General features: G+C 38.2%; 2 protein-coding genes across 3 annotated transcripts; one reads left to right on the forward strand and one right to left on the reverse strand.

Moving 5' to 3' along the window:
- Positions 1–3361: 3361 nt before the first annotated feature.
- LOC103708084 lies at positions 3362–8097 on the reverse strand. Of its 2 annotated transcripts, XR_005514743.1 has the most exons (3): positions 6168–8097; positions 4916–4992; positions 3362–4823 (listed from the first exon to the last, which is right to left on the reverse strand). XR_005514743.1 is itself a non-coding variant. In XM_026805024.2 (2 exons), exon 1 carries the CDS (start codon positions 8028–8030, stop codon positions 6204–6206), a length of 1827 nt encoding a protein of 608 aa, XP_026660825.2. In that variant the 5' UTR covers positions 8031–8097; the 3' UTR covers positions 3364–4992; positions 6168–6203. The 2 variants fall into 2 exon arrangements, 1 of the variants encoding a protein (XP_026660825.2); XM_026805024.2 differs by having other exon boundaries at positions 3364–4992.
- Positions 8098–18695: 10598 nt separating this feature from the next.
- Positions 18696–25382, forward strand: LOC103708083 (translocon-associated protein subunit beta). The gene is made up of 6 exons (XM_008792853.3): positions 18696–18957; positions 24078–24176; positions 24274–24382; positions 24694–24765; positions 24902–24907; positions 24989–25382. The coding sequence occupies exons 1-6, from the start codon at positions 18773–18775 to the stop codon at positions 25106–25108; spliced, it is 591 nt and encodes a 196-aa protein (XP_008791075.2). The 5' UTR covers positions 18696–18772; the 3' UTR covers positions 25109–25382.
- Positions 25383–25623: the final 241 nt, after the last annotated feature.

Below are 25623 nucleotides of genomic sequence, written 5' to 3' on the forward strand. Positions count from 1 at the left end.
TCGGATCTAACCGAAGGAGTGGGTCAAGACGGCACTGCCGCTTTTGGGATTGCTGCGGCTCCTCAAGCTAAGCGTAGGCTTCTTGCAAACTTGTGCTCTTTTTATTTTTTAATAGGGCATAAAATTCTATACTGATGATCCAAACTGTTGCATAAGGCTAAGGATATGAAATCGATGGTGTGGGCTCTATGATGCACTTGTATATGTATAGAGGTAAACCATTGATTCCAAGGTTGTGATTGAATTCTTAAGAGTCTTGAGGGATACGATGAACTTGAGGTGGCAAGATTTTGTTCGCTTGGGGATACGAAGAGAGAATAGAAGAAGTAGATGGCGGAGATTTAAAGATCGTGTTTTTGTTTGGTTTTATTTCTTGGAAGGTTAGGATTGTATGAAGAGGAAAGATTGACTTGAGAACTATGATTCAATGTAAATGGATTTAAAAGTTCCGATGAATTTGAGATGGTCATGTACTGTTGGCTAAGGGGTATAAAGTGAGGATTGAGAATGTAGATGATGGAGATTTAATACGGATAGTTTTTTTTTTTTTTTTTTTTTTTTTTTTTTTGTTTTTTTGTGAAAGGCTAAGATTATGGGACAAAGAGAAGGGCTAGTATTAGGGGTGAGAGGTTGATCTAAGGGAGAGAGGAGGAGCTAGATTGAGAAATTTGATTAAATTTTTTCTTTGTCACAAGAACAAGTGATGTGGAAGGTGAGTGGATGGTTAAGATGTTGTGGGAGAGGGAGAGAGTGATCTGATGGTGGTCAATAGTGGCATTGGTATAAATATTATCGAATCCAAAGGAAGGTTAGGGTTACTTAAAGTCTTTTAGGGAGGATAAAAAGGTCAAACATAGATTTGACATCCAAATAGATAAGGTTCATTATGAAAAAAAAATAGATTTTTTATTTAGTAAAGCTAGAAGTGGATGTGCACTTGAGGACACTACAGCACGGATTCATGAAAGCTGACCACGAGCCGATCGTGGTACTTGTAATTAATTTGTATGGATTTGGACTCTTAGTCCAACAAAGACGTCATGAATTAAATGGAGAGAGTATGAAGATCCGTGTGGGCGTATGTTTAGTCCTATATTAGTTATTCACTGGAAAAAATTTTAATACTTATGCAGAACTAAGGAACCTCAAAAAATACCATTCAGCTAGTTTTTTTAGGTGAGATCTTGAGTTGTTGCAGCATTCATGCTCCAACTAGAAAAAAATGGCATCATAAGTTCTATGAAGAGCGACAAGTGACATCTTGCTAAGAGTGAGCTAGGGTAAAATGTTGCGAGGTGAAGATAAAAGGTGGTTTTATCAATTGATAAAAAAGTGGCCAACATAAGCTAGAGCGTTTATGACAGAAATAGCACACGAGAGCATTTACCTTGAAAAGGCTATAACTATTGCATAATTATATGCTTTTTTATGTGAAGCATTTTAAGATTATAATCAACACCCGATTTTATCTTTCCCCATACTTTGATGCGAGGTCCTTCAACTATTATCATTTAATTTTTAATCCTGCATACAATTATATTCTCCTGCACAAAGTTATATTCTTCTTGCACATAATTATATTATCCTTGCGCGCGCGCGCGCGCGCATATATATATATATATATGTATATGTATGTGTGTGTGTATATATATATATGTATATGTATATGTATATATATATATGTGTATGTGTATGTGTATGTGTATATATATGTGTATGTGTATGTGTATGTGTATGTGTATGTATATGTGTATGTGTATGTATATGTATATGTGTATGTGTATATATGTATGTATATATATATGTGTATGTGTATCTATATATATATATGTATATGTATATGTATATATATATATGTATATGTATATGTATATATGTATATGTATATGTATATATGTATGTATATGTATATATGTATGTATATGTGTATATGCATATATGTATGTGTATGTGTATGTATATGTGTATGTGTATGTGTGTGTATATATATATATATACACTGTTACTTATAATTGTGTACATATTTGAGAATAAGTATGTACAGCTGTGAGAGGGTCGAGGATTTAAAAAACTTTGGAACTTGGGGTGGATGTTATGATCCCAGACAACATGGACTAAAGTTAATAGCTCGGTCAATGAAGGGGTCGGCTATTAATTTATTGTTTTAAGATTGTTTGATAAGTGCAAGACTGCAAGTCTTATCCCAAGTCTCATCCTTGCTTTACTCCCTAACTAAACCCAACCTTATTCTACCAATATTAAACGCAATATTAAAGCCCCGAGGAACTTAAAATAATGCAGAAGTCTCTAGAGTAATACAGACAAATGTCAAATGGATTTCTTCGTAATTTAATCCCACCCATCCTTTCCAAAGAAACCATGGGCTCGTCTGGTTCGCGGAAAGCATTTTCCCTCCTAGGATTATGATTTCTGAAAAATAAATTCCTAGAAAGATGATGCTTAGAAAAGTATTTTTGGCATGTGTGGTTAACCATGAAAAAGTGACAAATTTCGAAAGTGCTTATGTTTGGTTGGCCATCCATTTTCCCAGGAAAGTTATGTATAATTCCTATTATGTCTTTAATAAAAATTAAGTTTTTAATGCCTCTTTAATGCTTCTTTAATGCTGAAGGGACTTTTTGGAAAAAAGTAAAAATGGAGTGATTTACGCATCATGGGAAAGTAACTTTCCCATGTTTCTCATGGAAAAAACTTTTCTATGAAATGTGGGAATCATATTCCCATGGGAATACAATTTTTCCTTCTTTCTTCTTTGAAAACTCTGACCAAGAGGCAGCTCATTACTTTTCTGTTGACCACACTTTTCCTCCTTCTTTTCCCGCGAACCAAATGAGCCCCATATGTAACAAGCATAGGCTTGGAACTGGTTTCGAGCTGGGTTGGCTTTAAGTTAGCTTTTGGGCTTGGCTCGAGAGAGTTCAGGTTCAGTCTCGGATTGCTGAGCCCAAATATAAATCAGGCCTGACCCGGCCAACCAACAAACCTAGCATGAAGAAATTGGGGAAAAAAAAGGTGTAATACAACTAGGATTTTAAGATCAGACTTTGTATAATAGTTTTTTCCCGGCCAACAAAATGTTAAGATTTAAGACAACATTTTTAAGATAGATGAGTACCAAGCATGGATTCTAATACAAGCATAGCTAATCATCTAGTCAATTATATCTTAAAGTTCCAAAATATCTTTATCTTGGGAATTGTAACTCTTCAATTATCATATAAAGGCATATATGTCGATTATGAGAGAAATCTTGAGACCAGGGAAGTCACAACCAAGGTTTTAAATATCAGCGCAGAATCTTGTACCATTTTTTCATTGAAATGATATGATATATATAGTAGTCGGTGCAATACCCGTATCGATTTTGCATCGGTATGGTATGATGACGACGCTATCCCATTCTAGTAGTTTTGTGTATCCATGGTCAGAACAATTAATCTACCTCCACCAAGCCTAATAATCTACCCCTACCAAATGTAAGCATGTGACAAATATTAGCATTCATTTCTATCATATTAACTGCATTCTCAATACTAATATTATTGAGTTGCTTTGTGGGTGTAGAAGTCTTTATTTATGCATAATTGGCAATAAATCTGGCATATAAACAGCAAATGAAATATATGTTTATGATATCCAACAAGTAATTAAGACATGCCAGGATCCAATCTACCTTGAAATGTAAAAATATGTAACAAACTACAAACAACATATTGTTAGGGTTACATGTGATGCAAAGTGCTAGTATCTAGTGATGACATTGCATTAATCAAAAGAAGGGAGGGACAAGGACCAGCTTCATTTGTGAATGATTTATATCATGGTGCCCAAAAAGCCTGGACCAGATGCAAAATAAATCGTGGAGACTCAACCCGAGCTAGCTCAATCCAGATATATTGAGCCTGGCTTCGGCCAGGTCTGACCTCTTTAGACTATGGGCTAGGCATGGGCTTGAAGAATTAGCCTGCCCATGCCAGGCTAAAATACTCTAGATATATTGGCAGGCAATTTAGAACCTGTAATGCAAGCTAAAATTGCTACACATAACACACTTAGGCAGTTCAGAGTTCAGATGCCTTGATGGGCAGGGGGAAGAGCATGGAAATCTTTCAATGTTAACATTTGCAATAAATTAGCAATAGAATCCAGATTTCCGACTAGATTAAATTGCAGCAAAGACAGACAAAATGTTTTGCTATCATGACCACATCATATTGGAAAACTGGGATGCTACTGCTAGAATAATTTCAAAATATGGTTTTATACTATGATTAACAACTACTCTCTACCTAACTGTAGACCACCATTGGTTGGTAGGAAAGCGAAAGGTTTCACTAATCCTCAGCAAATGAAAATGTTCCACTTGATGAGCTGAAGGAAATTACTTGATTCATGAACGATTCGATTACTCTACGAAGGGCATAACTTGATTCATGAATAACCTAACTAACAGATGAAGACAAACAATTGAACTCACAGAAAGTCACTACAAGATGATTCCATGGGAAAGATGATACACAGGGGTTTGGATCAAGCCAACAAGGAAGTAAAGCCATATAAATGCAAGAAACCCGAAGAGTACGAGACTTTTAGATATCTGAGATTATAAAGAAGGTGCACCCAATTTAATGTGGCCTATATAAGAGACTATAGCATCACCAAAGATCATCTTGCACTGAACAATAATTTTGGTTCAGAAGCTTCTGTTTTGTATACTGCCAATTGTGTTGCGCAACCTCTTAATTCAGATAACATTCTGAAGTCCCAAGTGTTATGCCTAATGAATCCGTTGAAGGATTAAGCTGCAAAATATAGATGAGCACACTTAAGCAGATGAATAGATTGTTATGAGCTTCAGTGCAAGGATATGGCATGGCAGCAGGAAGAGAGGTACAGTGTGAGGTCGGTTGCGAAAAAGATGCACCACAGTAGAGCTTAAAAGATTTGCACCGGTAAGGCATCTCGTTCGATCTGCAAGTATAACAACTTAATGATACATCTACCTTATATAAGCATAAAACAAAAATCAGCAGAGTTACATTAGCAGCCTACCATTTATACCTCCTATCAACAAATCAGTATAAGGAACCAAAACATTCACTTATGCATCAATTGCATATTATAGTGAAGAAGAAACGAGAGAGCCATCAGGAGGTTCCCACTCTTATATCCATTTTTGTTCAGATTTGATGTTCAAACTTCGTCAGACTACAAGTAACATTGCAGAATATTACAACTTCCGTTGCCGTAGATCAGATTAGCAGATAGACATGCTTTACATGTTTAACCAGCCAAATAAATGCACTGCTTCAGTGGGAGATGTTGCAACAATCGTCCAGATTAGTATTCATGATTGTATCTAACTTTGAATGTGTTGTAAGGGTTGCTCAAAAGAAGATTAAATTTTAGATAATCAATAGATAAGCCTTCTCTGACCTTAGTGAAATCCTATACCTTTTTCTCATGGTGGGAAGATGAAAGCTTGAATGCTCTAGCTTGCAATCTTAAGTAAACATCAAAAGAGAAAAACAGAAGGATTTTCCATCTGAAGATAGAAATAAGGACCTGAGAATCACGAAGGTCACTCGATGGTGGTCAGTTAAGCTTGAGAGAATCTAGAGCAAGCCTACAAGTTCCTAAATCACTCAGAACGATTAAGTTCACCCAGAACTGCCTTTGTTTTCCTCTGCAACCTCTCTCTTAATATAATCCTGCTCTCTGCTTCCTTTTCTGCTCTCTTTCTGTATTTCTTCTCTTTCTACAATATTATTTGCTACGTTCAATATCTTAATGAAATTTGGATCCATCTAATTCTCCCTTACATTCAACAAAGTGATAAGGTCCCCAGCATTCATGTTACAGTAAGACAATTAAAACTACAAGCAACAAGAAGAGAAAGAGCAACTACATTAAGTAGCCATTTATTTTCAAAATATTGAGCAAGCAAAATCAGAACCTTCCTCTGTTTATTGGTTATTAACAAAGAAAGACATCCCATGAACATCTCCCTACACACAAACTAACATACTTGATTAAAAGCACAGACAATCCATAGCATGTACACCATAATCAGAGCAAGATTAGCTATTGACAGAACTTAAGAAACAACCAACGGTAAGAATGGAGACAGTGGCCATAGTACATACAGATTGGAGCATCCAGGTCCGAATCCTCCCATCTCGTCAAGTTCTCGGAAACACTCTCCATAGCTTCCCCCTTCCCAAGCTCTCGAGGAGCCTCTTTGCCCCTTCGACTTCCATTGCTGCAAGACTCTGCAGAAACCCGCATGCCCCCACTGCCACCATTTGCTTCCGACACCTCCTCGACTGTGAGAGTGATAACAATACTGAAACAGGGTACTTCTTTTCGACGTTCCAAACCAAGGGATCAAGGAGTTGAACCACATTGAAGACCCCCCTCTCCTCCTTCCGAAATATCCTCCGGAACCTGGGGAATGACACAAGTGAGGCCAATGCCTTCACTGCAGCCTCCTTCTCCTCCGCCACCTTGGCTTCTAACATTCTGATCAGCCGAGGCACCGCATCCCCCAATTCCTTCCTCGTTCTCCCCACCACCGCCAGCTCTGAGATTGCTCTTGCCGCTTCTGATCTCGTGCCCGATGTGGTGCTATCCAATGCTGCGATGACCTGCAGAAGGAAGCCGGCGCAGGCAGCGAGCTCCGCAATGTACCGGAAAGATGACAAATTGCGCAACAATCCGATGGCCGGCTCAAGACTTCGGTCATTGCCACTGCCGCCACTTTCCAAGTAGTTCTTGAGGCAATCCAAGCCGCCATCTTTGAAAATTGCAAGCTTTAGGCTTTCACCTTCGTCACCGGCGGCAAGGTTGCAGAGGCACCCGATTGCATTCTCTTGGGCAAGAGGAGTCCCTGAAGCTAAAAGCCTTACAAGGACGGGGACGCCGTTCTCTTCCAGGAAGTTCTCCCTGAGTTCTTGGACGCCGGCGAGGTTCTTGAGGACGCAGGCAGCGGCGGCCTGGGCGGAGGGCGTGCCGTCGCAGCAGATCTCGAGGAGGGCGACGATGCCGCCGCGGGAGCCGACGGCCATGGCGTTGTCCTTGGCAAGGGTCAGGGTTTGGAGGGCGGCGCAGGCCTGCTCCCGGGCGGCAGGGCCGCCGCAGTCGGACTCGATGGTGCGGACAAGGTGGTGCAGAAGGGGGGCGCCATCTGCGACCAGCACGTGGCGGCAGCTCTCGACGGCGGCGATCCTTGCGATTACGGCCACGGCCTTGGCCCGGGCCTCGCCGCCGGAGGAGGAGGAGTCAAGGAGGCGGAGCAGGGCCGGCAGCACCCCCTGGGCGGCCGCGATCAGGATGTTCTTGTCGTCCTCCCGGAGGAGCGCGATGAGGGAATCCAACGCGGTGATTCTTGACGCCGGGCTCCCGATCTGAAGGCGGGTCACGAGGCTCCTTGCCTGGGAGCGGACAGATTCCCGGCGGGAGGTCCCAGGGGCCGCCGCAGCCGTCGCCTGCGGCGGGGTCGGGGGGTCGAGGAGAGCGCCAGTGCGGAGGAGGAGGTCGGCGTCGGCGGCAAGCTGGGCTAGGGTGGCGGCGACGGCGGCGATGTCGCTCTGGGTGCGGAGCTTGCCAGCGGGGGGGTCGGGAGAGCGGCAGTGGAGGGCGAGGGGGAGGGTGAGGGAGAGGGTTTGAGAGAGTGAGCGGAGCAGGTCAGCGGCGAGAGGGTGGGAGTGGGAGGGAAGGTCGGAGAGGTCGTTGAGGGCGTCACGGAGGCGGCCGAGGGTGGCGGCGACGGCTGACCACCGGCCGCGGAAGGACTCGACGGCGGAAGCGGCGGAGGCGGTGGAGGCCAGGAGGCGGCGGCAGTTGTCGAGTGGGTCGGGGTTTTCCGGTGACTTCATGGCGCGAAGAGGGCAAAACCGGGAAAAGGGAAATAAAAAGGAGAAGAAACAGAGAAGAAGAGAGAAGAGTCGTCCCCGGACGAAGACGGCGTCTCTTTTCCATGTAATAGAGGGAGAGACTTGGAAGTTCATACCTTCTTCGGCACTTTGAAAAGGAACCCTGAAAATGACTCGTTCAATATTTTTGTTTTTGGTTCCCGCAAGAAAGAGACAAAACCTATCACCTATGGGCGAAAGATGGTTCTGTTTGTAGGTTTGTTTGTGGGTCCGAGAAATGGTTTACTCATAATATTTCTTTTATAAGGGGACAGAGGAGTACATGGAAAAGGACTGATGGCAATGAAGTATACAATAAGTCTGATTTGACCTGCTATCCTGGGATTTGTCTTGTGATCTGTAACACTTAATTATGGCTGGTAATTGTACTTTAACATCTGATTGAGTTCAAACTTTGCAAGTGCTATTATTTTTTTAGTTATTTTTTTCTTAAGAAAAAGTAGGGGGGATGATGTGTTTGTTACCATGTGCTTTCATTCTTTCCTAGTTCTACCGGTTGAGGTTAACTAGATGGGTATCACCACTTTTAGCATTTTAGCTTAGTTCTTCCATTTTAGGTTAAGTGGATGGGTATCACCATTTTTAGCTTTTTAGCTTAGTTCTTCCATTTTAGGCTTTGTTTACGTGTGCTAGCTGAGTGCATGGCTTTTGTGGCTTCGAATGATCCTATCGAGGAAAAAAAAAAAAGGTTTTTCATTCTGCTAATTCAAATTTTTAAAAAGTAATTAAAAAACAAAAAATTAAAAAATAGAATTTAAATTTTTTTATCTTTTATTAATTCTTCGAATATATGAGTTACATAGTCTCTATTTATAATAATAAGATCCATCTCCTACAATTTGGATCGGATTACTTTTCTTAATTTGAATAAGATTTTTTTAATAATTTTTTTTAAAAATAGCTATAAATTTCAAGGAAGTAGATTTTGATTTTTACATCAATTCTGTTTTCTGTCGTTCTGTCGGATTCTTCTCGGATAGAGAGTTACGTCCGATCAAAATATTATCCGAAAGAAAATTTTTGGTTTGCTTGTTTCGTTTCGAGTATCAAATAATAAAATTTGGGCTCGATCGCTAGAAGAACCATCCTTAAAGAGCGTGGTGTCACCCCCTAAAGAGCATGGTATTGCATTGTATATCTTGAAAAATGGTTTGTTTAAAATAAAATTCAATCGAACGTCCAAAGAAGCTAGTTTTACTTCTTAGCTTTACTTTTTTTTTTTTGATGGAACCTAGCTTTACTTTCACATGCTTAACGAGCTAGGATGGCATTCATTTCCTACAACTCGAATTCCCTTTAAAGAAGCTAGATGAAAAACTAGTATCTACCTAAACTTCTAGCTGAAATAATCAATGAATGTTATTATAGAAACTGATGTTTAATCAAGAGCTTTCATTGTCAAATTTCAATTACCACCTATTCTGACCTTGTCTCACTCAATGTCGTTTGATGCATTGAAAGCAACCACCTAACTAATGGTCCATTCAACGGATTCATGGGCCAATTCAGCTATGGCAGTTATTGCCATTGTCCCTAGAGAAGTTAGCGGAAAAGCACAAAATGATGTCACGTTCCTAATTGAGATTTTTCATTGTCTTTCCATTCGGCTAATCCATAGTTAGTCCTTTTCTTGCACTATAGAGCGATCTTGCTTAATGGTACTTAAGTTCTTCTTCATTGAAAAAAAAAAAAAAATCGGTAGCATGCATCATTAAGATGATAAAGTTTGCCTAGAGCCCACTTGACATTAAATCTTTGATGGAGCAGAAGAAAGACTAAGGCCCTATTTGGAGGAGCTGTTAGTAGTAGAGCTTTTGGAAGTAGAGCTGTTTGAAGTACAGCATTTATAAAAAGCTGTTTGCTGTTTGGTAACTACATTTCTAAAGTGTTGTGGCACTTTAACATGTGTTTGGTAAACAAACTAAAGTACTTTTGTGTGACAAAATGATCATAAAGAATATTACCAGTATTATATAACAGAGCATAATAAAATATAATATGTATTAATACATAAATATATGATATAATATAATATTAATGTAATGTAATATAATATTATTATAATATAGTAATATAACATTATGTATTATAAAATAATAATTTAATATAATATTAAATTATTTAAATAACATATCAATGTATTATGATATAATGTAATATAATATTATATTTATAGTATAATACAATAATAAATATATAAAATATTATAATTATTAGTGTAAATTAATTTTTATCCTTCTAATGACCATTTATCTCTCAAACAAATAGAGAGAAAGGAAGAAGAAGATTAAGAGGGAAAGAGAGAAAGGAAGAGGTGGGATAAGAGTTTTGGGGAAAAAGTGTGATTTAAATGGGAATATTTTGGTCCAAAAAATAGCTTCCCAACAAAGCTGAAAACATTATTTTCGGAAAGCTCCAAATTGGAGTTTCTCCCCAAAAGCCGTTTCAGTTTCCCGTAAAAGCTGAAACAGTTTTCCGGAAATTTTACCAAACGCCATTTTTTATCTAAAAGTACTTTTGAAGAGCCAGAAAGTGCTTTTTGGCCCTCCAAAAGCTCTCCCAAACAGGTCCTGAGAGTTATGGAGAGAATACAGCTTAATTCTGTGACATTCAATGGTATCAAATTGCTTGGAGTATTAATCAAAAAACCGGCATTGCCAATTCATTACCCATATCCAAAATGGACAATTCATGGTTGGATTTGTAGGTATGTCAATGGGCTGGCGGAAGATATTTTTTCTTTTCCACGGCTTTAGAATCTGCATCGTCAGTTAACATCATCGGTTGCAGCTTCAACTTTAGCGGTTGGCATTCTCTTCAGGGACTCAAACTACGTTCGAACGATTAGATTTTGCAGAATCTAAAGCAAATTTTGAATTAGTTCAATCTGAGAATCTATCACAAAATAATACAAACCAGCTGTGGGAGAATCTAATTATTGGTCAGGTGTTAGTCGTACAACTTGTTTGATTCCTATAGATTATGGTTAATGCTCTATTATATCATATGGGCATGGCTTTGTTTGATGATGTTGTTGCAAGCTTAACATCTTCTTTTTGTAATAATAACAGCAAGGGACATGAGCACTGATGCACTGCTGATTCATTGACTTTAAAAGGAATGGCCTTTTTATATACCCTTTATGATATGCCTACAGTCCCATCAAAAGCTGACTCACATGAAATGATGAACAGCTCATTTGATGCCTCTGGCTCTAAAGTTCAGCTTGCAAGGAGATTATTGTCAGATCTGCCAATCATTAGTGCTGGGTATACACTTGTGACTGGTGAGAGCCAGTGAATAACAATTCTAAATGCCTCCAAATTCCCACCTATCCATGCTCATGCATTGAACTCCATGCATACCACCACCTGATCAAACTTCTTAGAGGTGGCTTAGTTAGTTTTTGTGCTGGATAAACCTCCATCAGGTCATGTACAAGAGAAACAGGTGTCTGATTGATGGCTATGATTCTATAGGATGTGGAAGAATGAGAGAAAGTGATTGGAAATCTTTTACCACCTCACTTATAGAAAATTCTTGCAGCGAAGATATGTGGCGAACTTTTATTGGATCGACGGCTCTGGGCCACCTTAGCTAGGGTTGTGGGTCATTTGATTAGTAAATATGATTTCAGTTAATATGATATTCGTATGACATATCGGTAATATTGGATCATTAGGTCAAATGTTTATTTTTTTAATATTTCTTGTCCAAAAGAAATGTGAGTCTAGGGATCATCGAAATGTAGGAACAAAGATATGCTTGCAATTTCTGGTCGTATATTAGACTAAACAAATTGGACTCTTGGTTTAATATTCTCGATCTTACATAACTAAAGGACCTGCGAAATAAACCAATCAGGTGCCTCTCGTCGGCATATAGCTTTATAAATCTACACAAATGTTTGAATTCAGATGGTCAAGTTAGGTGCTCCAAATCGAAAGCATGCGCATGTTGCATGCCATACTGATAATTCGTTAAACAACCCAATAAAAAAAATATCTAAGGCATTTATATGGATGAACATAACTTGAATACTCTTTTATTTGTGATAGTAATGATTTGATATACAATAATTTTAAATTTTAAATTTACTTCTAATGATGACTTTTTCTCCTTTTTTTTTTTTTTTTTTTTGGTTCCTCCTTTGATAAGCTCTGAATGCCTTGGTAAAGAAATTCTTGATTCTGAGCCTTAAGTTCTTTGGATGGGCCATGAGCAAAGCTTCCATGAAACAGACATGAGTCTGATTTATGTTTTGATATGTGGAAGCCTGTCAAAAGTGTTGACACTTATGCTTACCATGAGGTTATCATATCCATGCTCATCATAAAGTGCCATGAAGGAACGCCGAAAGCTTTTCCACTCAGTTGTCCTTGTTTCCCGCCATGATCCATCGAATCAAACAAACTGGACAGCCATAAAGGCAAAAGGGCTCAAATGCATAAGAACAAAGAATTCTCCCTTTTCTTTCTTTTATTTTATGTTATTTTATTTTAACATTTGCTCACAAAAACTTAGGATCAATTTTTTTTTTTTACGCACTGGTGCCTCGCATTAAACTTGCATGGGCATAGCCAACAAATTAAAAAAATATATATATAATGAAGGAAGAAAAAAAAAAAAACAAATGCTTGCCTCTTTTAAATGAATCTTCCGGGCTGAAAAGAACGATCCAATCAACAGCATTATTCGTCTTTTGATGGATATGGGTGTTCGAAAAAAGCCACAATCTCATGATGAAATTGCTCAAATATATATTGCTATTATATTAGGATAATTTTATTTTATATCTACGGTAAATCTGATCCATCTAAAATTTTTTCTACTTGCTCATCTAATTTTAATTTATTTATAATTAATATTTATGAAGTGTATGATAAAAGCTATCAGTACTCTTCACCGTCCCACTCATTTATGCTACAATGGTTATGAAATTTTAATGGCCTGGAATCCTATAGTACGTGAATCATGCAAGTAGGTTTTTGTTTTTGTACTGGTTGGGTTTGCTTCCCTAACAACAGTTAAATAGAGAGGGTTGGTGAGATAAGGAACTCATTTGGACTGGAATTTATAACAACTGAGGATCTCATCCAAAATAATTAGTTAAAAAATATTTTTTAAATTTTTTAATTTTGTATAATTATTTAAGATCTCTTCAGCGAATAATCAATATAGAATTAAAAACATGCCCGTATGGATTCTTACAGTAACAAATAAAATTTTAGTTGGTTCGAAGTCTTTTTTAATTAGTTGATGAGGAAGGCCCCATAGTTTTAGATAATGAATTAAAAACCTTTATAACAACCATTACCCCACTTATGTCTTTAATCTAAATAACATTAAAAATATAATGGATGCTATGTTCTGTTATATCGTGTCATTTCCCCTTGTAGAGACCATTGCAATATAAATAGTGGCCGCTATTTTGACTCATACTTTCTCATCAATAAAATAATATTCATTAAAAATTTCAAATTTTTTCTCTCATGATTCGCTTAAAAATGATTCTATGGTTCAAGAATATACATTATCAAAAATAAACATGAACTAAAAAAAAAATCAAAATTTGGAAAAATAATAGCCATTATTATCAAAAAAGGGAAATAATATTATTTTTTCATCATTTCTTGTTATAATACCATTATAATAACCATTATTTTAATAATTATTTTAATATTAAAAATTTTAAGAGTAACTTTTTGAGATAAATAATTGACGCATTATTTCAAACTATGGTTCCTATGACAGCAGGCACATTGCAAATATCACTTGCCACGATAGATTTCAGTCCTGTATACTTCCTTCTATTCCCATCCTATATCGTTTATGATCATTGTAAGTTTTCTTAAGAAATATTACTATTGAAGTATTTGAATTAATCACATCCTTATACATAGCCTGTTCAACTTTTTGTTGAGTTGTAGCTTGATAAATGATCCTGGGCTTCTGATCATGAAAAGATAAAGAAAATTAGGAGAGGACAATATGATGATGAGCAGAAGGATTGGTGGATTTAGTTATGGCAATAGGAGGACGAGCTTCACCAAGGATTAGTGGGTCTTAGTTGTCTCAGATGGCAATGTGCATGTTAGGTATGTTGAGTGGCGGCAAAAGACTATTAATTTCCTCTGCGAAGTTTGAGTATGGCAAATATTGGACTTTGAGATTAATTTTCTTTGTGTATTTTGGACCGGACATTGTGGAAGACATTAAAGTTACTGCCGCTTAGCAGGCATAAGCTACATTGACTCTCGATTGGTAGCAGCTAGGGGCAGATGCATCTATGATGTTTCGATTCTTGGAGCGGAGCTGAGAGATGCATGAGAGGGTATCACCTATGCAAGAAGTATATTGAGAGCCGACAATATTCCACTTGAGGGAGACTCGGCGATGGTGGTTGGCTGGATTCAGAACCCAATGGGAGCAAATGGCGAGTATTCGCTCGTTGTAGAATATCTGAAGGAAGGTATTGGGTTGTGCCGCCTTCCGAGTCAACTATGTATATCGGGAGGCGAATAGGGCGGCGACTAGGTCGCCTCCAATATGGCTTAACATTTTGGTGGTTATTTGTGGGATAGACTTGAGGCTACCCTTTTTTTTCCATCTTATTATATCCTCTGACATATGTGGATGTACTTATACTAGAGTTGCATGATCTATTCATATTATCAAAAAAAAAGAAAAAAAAAGAAAAAGACATCACAACATCCCTAATAATACACTTTTTCTTCTTCAAACTGTAATTTCAAGGATGCAGGGAGAAGCAAACAATAACTTCAGATGAGAATTCTCAAGAAAAAATGTCACAAGAGAAAGACCATCAAAACATCAAGTAGAGAAAATTCTAATCATAAAGATGAAGTTCAGAGTAGCTCATTCTAGAATGGATGGCTTTCAGAATCCATGCATTGTGGTTTCGAGATCAGATCGAAAAGAATGAGAGAAGGGGTGCTATGGAATAGAATTGAAAAAAAAATTCTCCAAAATGCTTTTTCCTTGCTCCTTAAGCAAGCTTTCTCAGAAAAGAAGTGGCTAAAGGTTCTTCTGCAAGTGGCCCAATCCACTTTCTCAGGATGTATCCATCCATTTGTTTGTAAGTGAATCTATCTACAATTGATTCTTGAGTTACAACTAGTCTGACACTAAATTAAACTTTCTAAACCAGTACTTCTTCCTTAAACCTTGCATTTTTGGGCTCCTTTACAACAAAAAACTTCAGCTCAAACATGGATAGAGTCATTATCTCCTATACATTCATGAAATAATTAACAATTTTACTCTGTCGATCAACCATTAAAAGCTACAAGTTTATGGTCAAAGTATTTGTCTTTCATCATTAAGCAAATGCTCGAATTATCATTAGCCTATTACTGGGTCAGCACCAACCTGCATATATAAATTGATGAGACAGATATAGAAATACCTGAGCATCTGAAGTAAACTTTTGAAGTGTGCTGCCTTTGTTCTCACCTTAAGAAGGTAATTGTCTTTCTACTTTTCCAAAGTACGCAATTAGGTTCTATGTGCTCGAAGAAGTCAGAGTTATCGAAGTGAATGATTTCATCAGTCTGGAAAAGAATGAAAATGAGGAGAATATGTAAGATAGCAAATGAAGTTGGATGCAATTATGCATTATTTGCATCTCGTTCAATCGGTAATAAGGACATCTAGAGAATCCAAACAAGTAGGCCGTCGAAGATGGCATGAATGTCAATGAAAAGCATTCGAATATGCCTCGACAACACATTTGCGACACATAAGCCACGTTAAGCAGCTTCAAATGCTTATCTCTTCTCAATCCACTGTCATTAAGTAGGGCTGTCAAAGCCAAGAAGGACATGTAAGTGATTGTAGTCTCATTAATCTTTTTGAAGGAAGAAGCTTCGCATAATGCTTGTGCTTGCATTGCCATCACTTGAAAGGCTTAATCTTAGTGGATCCAAAATTCGGGGTCAAACCCAATTTGGAGAGAACAAAAAAACTTTAACTAGTGGCATATGGCATGGACTTTATTTTGGATAGGAATAATGTGTCTATAAAGCAGAGGAAAGGAAATGAAAGTCATGAATTCATCCCATCTGGGCTTTATCAGTATAAAGAAGAGACATAAATTCGATAAGATTATGGGAATCCTTCCTCGCCTTTGAGGTCATGACCCTAATTACCTAGAGTGAGAGGTCAAAGCTGTGACTAGATGGAGAAAAGCTAGCTACTGGCCTATCAATCCATGGACTGTGGCCTTTGAGAGAGCTTAGAGGACAGAATTAGCTTTATGGCAACCAGAAGAAGCAATTGCTCCATGTAAGATACCATATAAAGCTTACTCTTTCCCTTCATTCCTACCACGAATATTCGTAAGGTGAATGCCTTTATATACATTGGTCCCAGGAGATCTAAGAGAATATATTCTGTATGGAAGAGAAGATCGAAAGTCGGCAAATAATAGGCCGCAGAAATGAAAAAGAAGAAGTTATGGATGTGGCAATTTTGTAGTCAGCTAATTTATGCGGCGAGCCGAATCCATATCTCTTCCCCCTCCTCCTATAAATGGAGGCAGACCAAGCAAGAAAAGCTACCATCCTCAAAACAAGGTGGGTCAAGCAGAGGAGGGGTCTTACATGAGGCTAAGAGTTTATCTTTGGTAGCCAAGGATGACTTGCCTATAATTTCTTCAAGATCTCAGTGATGCTTCAAGCCATCATGATTGAAATCTTTGTGTGATTCATAGGCAGTCTCCTTGGCTAGTCTATGTGGCTCTTATCTCTCATGCTAGACCTGCACCTCTTCCTTATCTTCGAGCTCATGTTCGATGCTATCGTCACTGATAAGCTTTCGAAGAAGGTACATGAAGGTGGGGGTGGTGCTATGAAAATCCATTGAATGAAGTTCTTGTGTTTACTTGGTGATTAGATTTGTCCACAAGAATCAGATGCTTGACTAATGGTGTCAACAGATTATATTGTTCTGCATGCATGCATTCCTTATGCGGCGGCGCATGCTTTGCCCACACCATGGATTTGTGAGGCTCATGGTGACATATAATCAAAATAGTCTAAATTTTCTTCTTAAGCAATATATGCATCTAAATTTTCACCATGGATTGATTTCACTTCAATTGTTTTTGAGTGAACAAAATGAATTTTTTTCAAAGTTCTATATATAGTTCATTGCCTTGTTTCACAAAGTAGTACATGCATTTACTACTACAGCTATTGCCTTTTTGTTGCTACAACTTCAACTTACCACTCCTGTTCTATCTTTAAGAATTGCTGCTGCTATTGTCTAATTTTCACCTTTAGCAATTGGAAATGCAATAAGATTGTTCCCTTTTCTTTTTTTCCCTGACAAAACTCCTTATTAAATGTGTTGAGGACATTGAAAGTTTCTGTCCCTGAAATATTGATGTATATGGTTTTGATTAACATTGTCTAGTAGCAACAAAAAATCAACTGATTCTTTTATTAATTCAAAACACAACTTACTCTTTTGTTTTTAGATGCAAAGAAACTAAAGGACAAAGGAATAGAATTGACTGTTGAGGAAACTTTGTGATGATTGTTTGAAACTTTTCTGACATTGAATGAATCCAGAAGAAGCACCAAAAGACTTGGTGATGAATTATTTGAAGCTTTTCCTGACTTTGAATGAATCGAGAAGAAGCATAAAAAGATTTGGAAGGATTTGATCAAAGCAAGAATGTGGGCATGAGAACCATGCTTCTTTTGGAAAACCAAAAAAGTTTCTGCCTTCCAATGCCCGGCTTTTGGGCATATAAACAAAAATGCTTATTGCCCATGCTTTTAATAATTACCTTCGATGATATCCTTATAATGCTAAGGCTGCAAATAGGTTGGGTTGATCTGTGACCTGACCTAGCCCGACCTTTTTAGACTCGATCCAACCTAATTTAAAGGACCCATGGGGTCGGGTCGGGTTCTAAGATTGAACCCGTTCCATTTTTTGAGTCCGGTTCAGGTTTACTAAATTTTGACCCAACCCGACCTATTTGATTTTGGAGGTAATTTTGGGTTTCATACCCTATGACTCGACTAGAACACAGTACACCATTATTTGGATTTTCTAATATTGGGTTTGAGTCACAAGTAACCGAGTTGGGTCGGGGTCACTCATGATCCGGTCCGACTCGACCCATTTGAGCCCCTATATAATGGTATGACAGACTGCAACTTCAGAAATACATTTTAATATTATTTTATTGCTAAATGGAAAAAAGAACAATAACAGGACGTTATTATTAAAAAAACTAAATTAACAGACAATGAAAAGGTCAAGTGACTACAAAGTGTTACATAACTTTTAGTCAACGAAAGGAAACAAAAGAAGAGAAGATATGGAAAAAGTAAAAGGACATAATCCAAATAGGAACCAAACACCAAAATTTTTAACCAAAATGCAATCTAGTTGGATTCGATTGGGTTTTCTACCCAAATTAACTCAAGCAAAGTTCAAGATATTTTTATTATACAAACTACTCAACATGTTCCAATCCAAACCCAACGAACTTAGACAGCCTAGGCCCAACCCGGCCCAAACCACATATTGGACCGGGCCGGTTTCAGTCAGCCCCTGGTTGCCGTCGTTTGATGAAACCACGGCTTCGCATCAACGTGCTTCTCGATCCGACCCCAACGCGCGTTGCACGAGCACTTTCCGTGGGCCGACCAATTACCCCGCCGCGTGGATAACTTTTTACGTGGGCGTTGCAAACCCGGCGACGCAAATTCTTATTACTTCGCCGCCGTCTCTGAAATAAAGTTCCACGGCCTCCACCGGCTCCCCAAACCCTAGCCATGGCGAACTCGAGACTAGGGTTTCTCCTCCTCCTCCTTCTTGTGGCTATTCTCTTCTCCTCGCCGGCGATCGGGAGCTCCGATGCGCCCTTCATGGTGGCGCACAAGAAGGTCAGCCTCGCCCGGCTTAAGACCGGCGTGGAACGCGTCTCCGTCTCGATCGACCTCTACAACGAAGGATCCGCGTAAGAATACCGATAAATCTTAATTCTTTATGGTCTTATTCTCTCATCCGGTTTGGTTTATCGTGTTCTGACGATATGTGTCATGCTTGAATCCGATCGGGTTCGATGTGTGTTGTCTTTGATCGGAGACTCTGATTTCGGGTTATTTCTCTCATCATCTAATATTTTTATTGAGGTTTCTTGTCATTTAGTTGGAAAAATGTGATTTTTTTAATATTCACGTTTTTTGTCTTTTTTTGGGTACTTAATGCTCTTGAGTTTTTCTGTATCGTTGTTTAGATTCATGACTGTTGCATCTCATTAGTTTCTTTTGATTGAAGCATTTGGTCGAATTATTTGGGCGCTTATGAGTGCAGGTATATGAAACAGTAGTTATTAGTTCATGCAACGAGTTGTTTATACCATAATTCTGATCACTTCTCTTTCTCTGTTAAATATCATCTTCTGTTATGAAGCGTAAGCTGCTAGCAAAATTCATGACTAAGGTAGAGGAGTTACTCAGGGGGAGGGATGCACGTCACATGATATCTATAGAAATAATCGAACCTAGCTTCTGTTTGTGCTTCTATATGCGTCAAACAAGAAAAAAAGAAATCATGAGACTCTTCTAACTTACAATCCTGTTGCTATGATGTTACTTGTTATCCTTTCTGATGAATTGTCCTTGCCTAAAGGAAAATTCTTTAAATTGTTAAATCCTATTTCTTGTTTCATACATTTTACAGGTTATGGTACATTAAATAGGTACCTTTTGTTGGATAAAACACAAATATAGTTGCTTTAGAGAATCTTCACTTCAATTTTGGAAGATCTGATCATCATGTCCTATTCTTGTCAGCCACTTGGATTAATGTAAGGTAGAGTATATCCAGTTGGGCCTTTTGTTGCTTTCTGATTTTAAATTTTCGTAATTTGTTTGTCATAGTGGCAAAATATGAGTCTTTATGTTGCCTGGTTCTGGGATTGATGAGTCATCTTATGAAGTCTCAAGAATAATTTAGTTTGCATGGTTTCTTCAAGACTTTTATGATCTAGGATTTATGTTGCAGCAGTTCATGGTTTAGAGATCAATAAAATTCGAGTTAGTAATTTGGTTTAGTTTGAGTTGGATATTTGGATTGCCATGGTAAATGTTATGGAGGGTCGGGACATCTACAAATTCAGTGTGTAGTTAAAGAGTTAAATTAAATATTTGTTTAGTTAAAATGTTCGGTGAGCTTCAGGTGTAGCTTGAGGGAGGCATATGAGGTTTCTTTTTTCTTCTTCTTCATTTTCATCATTTCTTCTCTTAACTAATTTGTTTTTGCTTCACATTGATTTCAAAAGAACCAAAAGAATCTACTGAGGTTGTACCAGTATATGTATCATAAACTTAAAGGACAGGTACAGATTATTGCACCAAGAGAAGTTCATTTAGTGACACTGGGAAAACTATATTAGATGATATAAAGTGTAATTCTATATCTGGCAAGAGCTCATTTTGTTGCATATATGTATGTATGTATTAAGTTCTTGCAAAGAATGTGAAGATACACAGAGGTCTTTCTGAAATTGGAAACTAACCAAAATTTTAGTGAAGAATGATGAAATATGGTTAATAAGATTGGAATATGGCCTCTATAACTAAAAATGACACCAGATTACAATTTTTGGAAAGTGTAGCTGGAGACTTCTTAGCTATGAGGAAGCTATAGCCTCTCTAACTAAAAAATGACGCCATATTTACAATTTTTGTTGACAAAATAATCAATAAACTAAACTTCACATATGCTATTTATGACTTATTGTTGCTTTAATCCAGAGCTGGAGGATGAGAACATTTGGAAAGTAAATTTTGTCTGTGCCTAGTCAGATGGAATAGGGGAGCCAACTTAATTTGGGGATTGAACACTCATGTATGGTTCTCTGGATATTTTATTTCATACTTCTTCTTTGTTTGCCTTTTCAATGTAATAATGGGAGTGTAAATCTCCTCTTTTCAATAGACTTGCATAACGCTCAATGTTCAGCATTGACTTTTTATCAAAATGAGTTTCTATCATTTTGTTAATAAGGATCAAGAGATTCATTTCAGCAGCAAGAATCTGATATCATGAAGAACAACACCACATAAAGTTAGATTCCCCCCTCCTCCAAGCAAACACGTGCTCGTGCACAAAAGAAAGGGGAATGTGTCTTTCACATATTTTGTGAGCCCTTGTGTTTCCGACCTATAGTTACCCTCAACAAATGCAAATTGATTTTTGTACTTGCCTTAGATATATTTGATGCAACAAATTTCAATGATAAAAGAGGCTATGTTTACTGTTTATTCATAATTTCAGCAAAATTTTTACGAAGGGCATTGGCTATTTTATATAAAAAAATGTTCTATATCCATTTCGAATCATGAAGCCAAAAGGATTTGCAGTTTCTTAAAGTTGAAAGAACTGGCAGCAAATAAGAAAACATTAGCCCAAATTTGAAAGAATTAAATGAGGTAGACCTTATATATTTGAATATGTGTCCTGTGTTTGATGATTTTGAACAGTGGAAACATCTCTGTGGCTGCTGGGTGTCTATTTTTAAGAGGTATCTTTGGAGAGATAGAGAGAGATATTGTATGATTCGGAGTTTCCAACTAAGGTATTAAATCTGTCACATGCAACGTGCATTCACACACACATGCCTTGCCATCCTCCTCCCATATTTGCATTTGTTTGTGCCTCATATCTAGTAGGTGAAGAACATGGATGATGAAGATGAAGGATGATAGGCAAGATATGAGTAATTACTAGAAAATGAGGCATTTGGAGCAGAGGGGAAGGGGAAGCAAGCAGCTAGATATTGGTGGTTGGAGGTGGTGCATGTGCTGCAGTTGATTCTGGTGCATTTATATGGGGGCTGTTGGACTGCTGGCAGTGGGAGGAGACAAGGTTATCATTGAAGAATGAAGGGAACATGCAAATTGACCGCAGCAGAATTTTGAGCTAAATGTAAAAGCAAAAGTACAGAATCGTTTATATCTGTTTAGCACTCTCGTTACAATTCCTACTTCTCCAATACTGTCAAGTAGCTGCATATTGGTAGGAATTGGGCTCCAATCTCATTTATAAGAGCTACTCTTGCCACTCTATCTCTCTCCATGCGTGGTCGTGGTGGTGGTGGTGGTGGTGGTGGTGGTGGTGGTGGGGTGGGGGGGGGGGGGGGGGCGGCACATGCATGCATATCTGTCTGTTAAATTTGTATGCAGAAGCCCTTCACTTCATGTTAAGATTGTCTGTAAGATGAATAGAAAAGAAGGATTATGTATCATTTTGTTCTCCACTATCTTGAAGTACTTGCTCTGATAATGACTTATGTTTGCCTATACCTGCCTTTTGTCACGCCCTTCCTACTTATTCTTTGTTTTTTACATATTCAGCATATACTTTTCTAATATTCCCTTTTTATCTTGATTTTTAGTAATTTGCAAATAATTGTGCTACTCCTTTTTACCTTACTTTTGCAGTGAATTTTGTTTCTTTTTGGTTCATTTATTACAAGATCTGTAATCTCGGTACCAGGTACCATATCGGTACCTTATTGGTTCGGTATGTACGGTACATCTCTCTACCGAAATAGATTTCTAATCATTTTTCTTAATTTTTTTTGGTACACTTCAGTACGGGCTGATACACGCCTCAGTACGGGCCGGTACATGCCTCGGTATGGGCCGGTATGGGGTTTGTATTGATTTGAAGTTAAGTCTCGTATCGGTTTTTTTCGGGTACGGTACGTGAAAGATTCCATATTGGCTAGACTCATTTTAGAGCCTGGGCATATGAGCCGGGTGTCTCCAAATCCTGCAGACGCATTTTGGATGGAAAGCAAAACCGGAGAGAAGTTTGAGCGGCGCGTGTGCGTGCCTGCAGACCTCGGAACCGGACAATATATGGCAGGAGAGCTCCGTGTTCCCTCCTCATATGGCCCCCACGTGGGTACTGGGTGTCTCATATGCCCCACACAAGCGGGGGCGTGACATTTGGTATCAGAGCCGTGAACGACTCTAGCTTGAGGGTGGGTGAATGAAAGATCTCACATCAGCTAGATTTGTTTCAGAGCCTGGGCATATGAGGCGGGTGTCTACAAATCCTGTAGACGCGTTTTGGGTAGAAAACAAAATCGGGAAGGAGTCTGAGCGGCACGTGCGCGCGCGTGCGGGCCTTGGAATCGGACAATATCTGGCATGAGAGCCCGTGTTTCCCCCTCATGTGCCCCCCACGTGGGCACTGGGTGTCTCATGTGTCCCATACAGGCAGGGGCATGACATTACGGTATGCCTGTACTAGGCCGTACATCGCGGTACGGCAGACCATGATTTATTACATAATCCACTCTCTTTTTCTTTGTGGTGTGTGTGTCTGCCCTAGAAAGTTTAAGAAAGATATGAGGTACTAACATTGCTTGGGCCTCATTTTGTGAGACATGTATGGGGTATCATATAAAATATAGAAAAAATGAAGATATCTAATATATAATCCCAAAAAATATTGCAAGAGCTAACAAATATATATACATTTATAGTCAACTTCTCTAGCATTAAATATCCATAAAACATAAACAAAAAGAACACCCTTTATATTATTCTTTGGTTTTACTCATTTTTCCAATTATTAGGCATTGCTTGAAAGAATGTGTATGATATGGCTATAACTGAGAACAGCTTTATGCCTTTCCTAAAGTATCCAATCATCAGATACACTTATTTATGCAATGAGCAGACCAATCATAAGTATTCACTTGGTGGTGGATGTTGCATGTTAATAACTCCACTCAGTGGAAGACTATTGTGGCATAGTTTTTCTCCTTTGATGAAAACTTGTAATCTAAAGGATGTGTGAATGAACATTTCTTGTTTCAGATAATAGTGTATGTTCTGGTTACTAGTTGCTGTGTCATCTTTGTAAATAAAATAGTTCGAAGCAAACTAGAATAGTATAACTTGTCTAGAATTCATTCATTCGAGATCAATTGAACCACCTCAGCTGATGTGTACATAAAATCAATGTATATTAGTTGCTTTATGTCACTAGATTGAATATCCCAGATTTTATCTTTCTTATATTAATAAACCATTAGCTTACTGGTGACACTTTCAGGACTGCTTATGATGTGAGCCTCAACGATGATGGTTGGTCTCAAGATGTGTTCGAACTTGTCTCTGGCAGTGCATCAAAGACATGGGAAAGGCTTGATGCGTGTGTTATCTTCAACTTTTACTACCTTGTTTATCATTAAGCTTGTAACTTCTGTCTTTCACGTTTCCTGAATGAACTTAATATCTGTTTCTTTCAGTGGTTCCACTGCCTCTCATTCATTTGTTTTGGAATCAAAAGTGAAGGGCATGTTCCACGGTTCTCCTGCTGTCATCAAATTTCGTGTACCCACAAAGGCTGCACTGCAGGTTTTAATTTTGATCCTTTAGTTGTAAAAACATCTTTTTGATATTTGAGGCATTATATTTGAGTCTATCTTCAAATTTCACAATTAGATGCCGATTAAAAGATCAGACATCCATTACGAATGAACCAAGTTGCTTGGTTTTCACTTCTGGGCTTCTGCTTGAGAAACCTTTATTGGTCATGTCATTGCAAAGGCTGTTAGTAGAGAGTCCATACTCATCTGCTTTCTCTAGATTGCATGCTTGATTTGTTTTTATTATTGTATTCAGTGGCTTGAAGTGATTATTTATCCAAGCTGATTTGCCTGTTTTAGGAGGCTTATTCTACCCCCATGCTGCCATTAGACATTCTTGCTGACAGGCCTCCTGAAAAGAAGTTTGAATGGGTGAGTTAACCCCATGCCATCAGTTATACCATTTTTATATTATTCTTTCTTATATCTTCTGATGTTTGATTGCAACTTCCTGGTGCACACATTCTTCTCCTCGAAACTGGCATCTTATGCAACTGAACTTCTTCAGGCAAAGGTAAGAATTCTTAGTTGTGTACCCAAAGCTCTGCATTTTCCTTCAGGCCTATCTAACTGAAAAAAAAACTTCTGTATGCAGAGACTGGTGGCTAAATATGGATCACTTGTATCAGTTCTGTTGTTGGTGACGCTGTTCATTTATGTGATTGCAACACCATCAAAATCCAGTGCTGCAAAAGCAAGCAAGAAGAGGCGCTGATTTCATTAATTCTGGTCCTTGTCAGTTTTTTTTCGAGATGCCTTCAGAAACTGGAAATTGTAATTTGAGATAAGATTTTTCTTCCTAGGACCAGCAGGAAACTGTAACGGTTTATAATTTTCCAGAGGAACACTTCAGCATGCAGTAGTCACTGCTTTTGGTGAAGAAAAGCCACAGAGAGGTTTTGCTGAGACAACATGATCCTGTATAAAGCAAGAAATTCCAACATTTGAAATTTCCAACATACCAATCCCAGCCTAATGCTGTAAAGCTATGAAGTTGGATGTTAGCATGCATGCAAGAAATGTTAAGGAGGCATCAGATATGGGGTGGCGACCCTAGGATCAAGGGTAATCTTGATAGAGATGATGGAATCACTGTGTTTGGGTGCATTCTGGTAATCTTAGGTGGTGGTGATCTTGGATCACTTTTACTTCTCAAATTATTGTCCATCTCGATGATCGAAAATCTGTCCTTGATGATGGGTATCCAACATCATGAGCTAAGATTGAAAT

This window comes from Phoenix dactylifera, chromosome 14 (assembly GCF_009389715.1).
Source record: "Phoenix dactylifera cultivar Barhee BC4 chromosome 14, palm_55x_up_171113_PBpolish2nd_filt_p, whole genome shotgun sequence".
In the NCBI taxonomy this organism is placed as follows: domain Eukaryota; kingdom Viridiplantae; phylum Streptophyta; class Magnoliopsida; order Arecales; family Arecaceae; genus Phoenix; species Phoenix dactylifera.

Bases quoted from the DNA above. Each gene is read 5' to 3' on its own strand.
- LOC103708084 (XM_026805024.2), bottom strand. From the start codon at position 8,030: ATGAACTTCCAAGTCTCTCCCTCTATTACATGGAAAAGAGACGCCGTC.
- LOC103708083 (XM_008792853.3), top strand. From the start codon at position 18,773: ATGGCGAACTCGAGACTAGGGTTTCTCCTCCTCCTCCTTCTTGTGGCT. The intron at 18,958-24,077 runs GTAAGAATACCG...TGACACTTTCAG, and splicing joins CTCTACAACGAAGGATCCGC to GACTGCTTATGATGTGAGCC. The intron at 24,383-24,693 runs GTTTTAATTTTG...TGCCTGTTTTAG, and splicing joins CCACAAAGGCTGCACTGCAG to GAGGCTTATTCTACCCCCAT.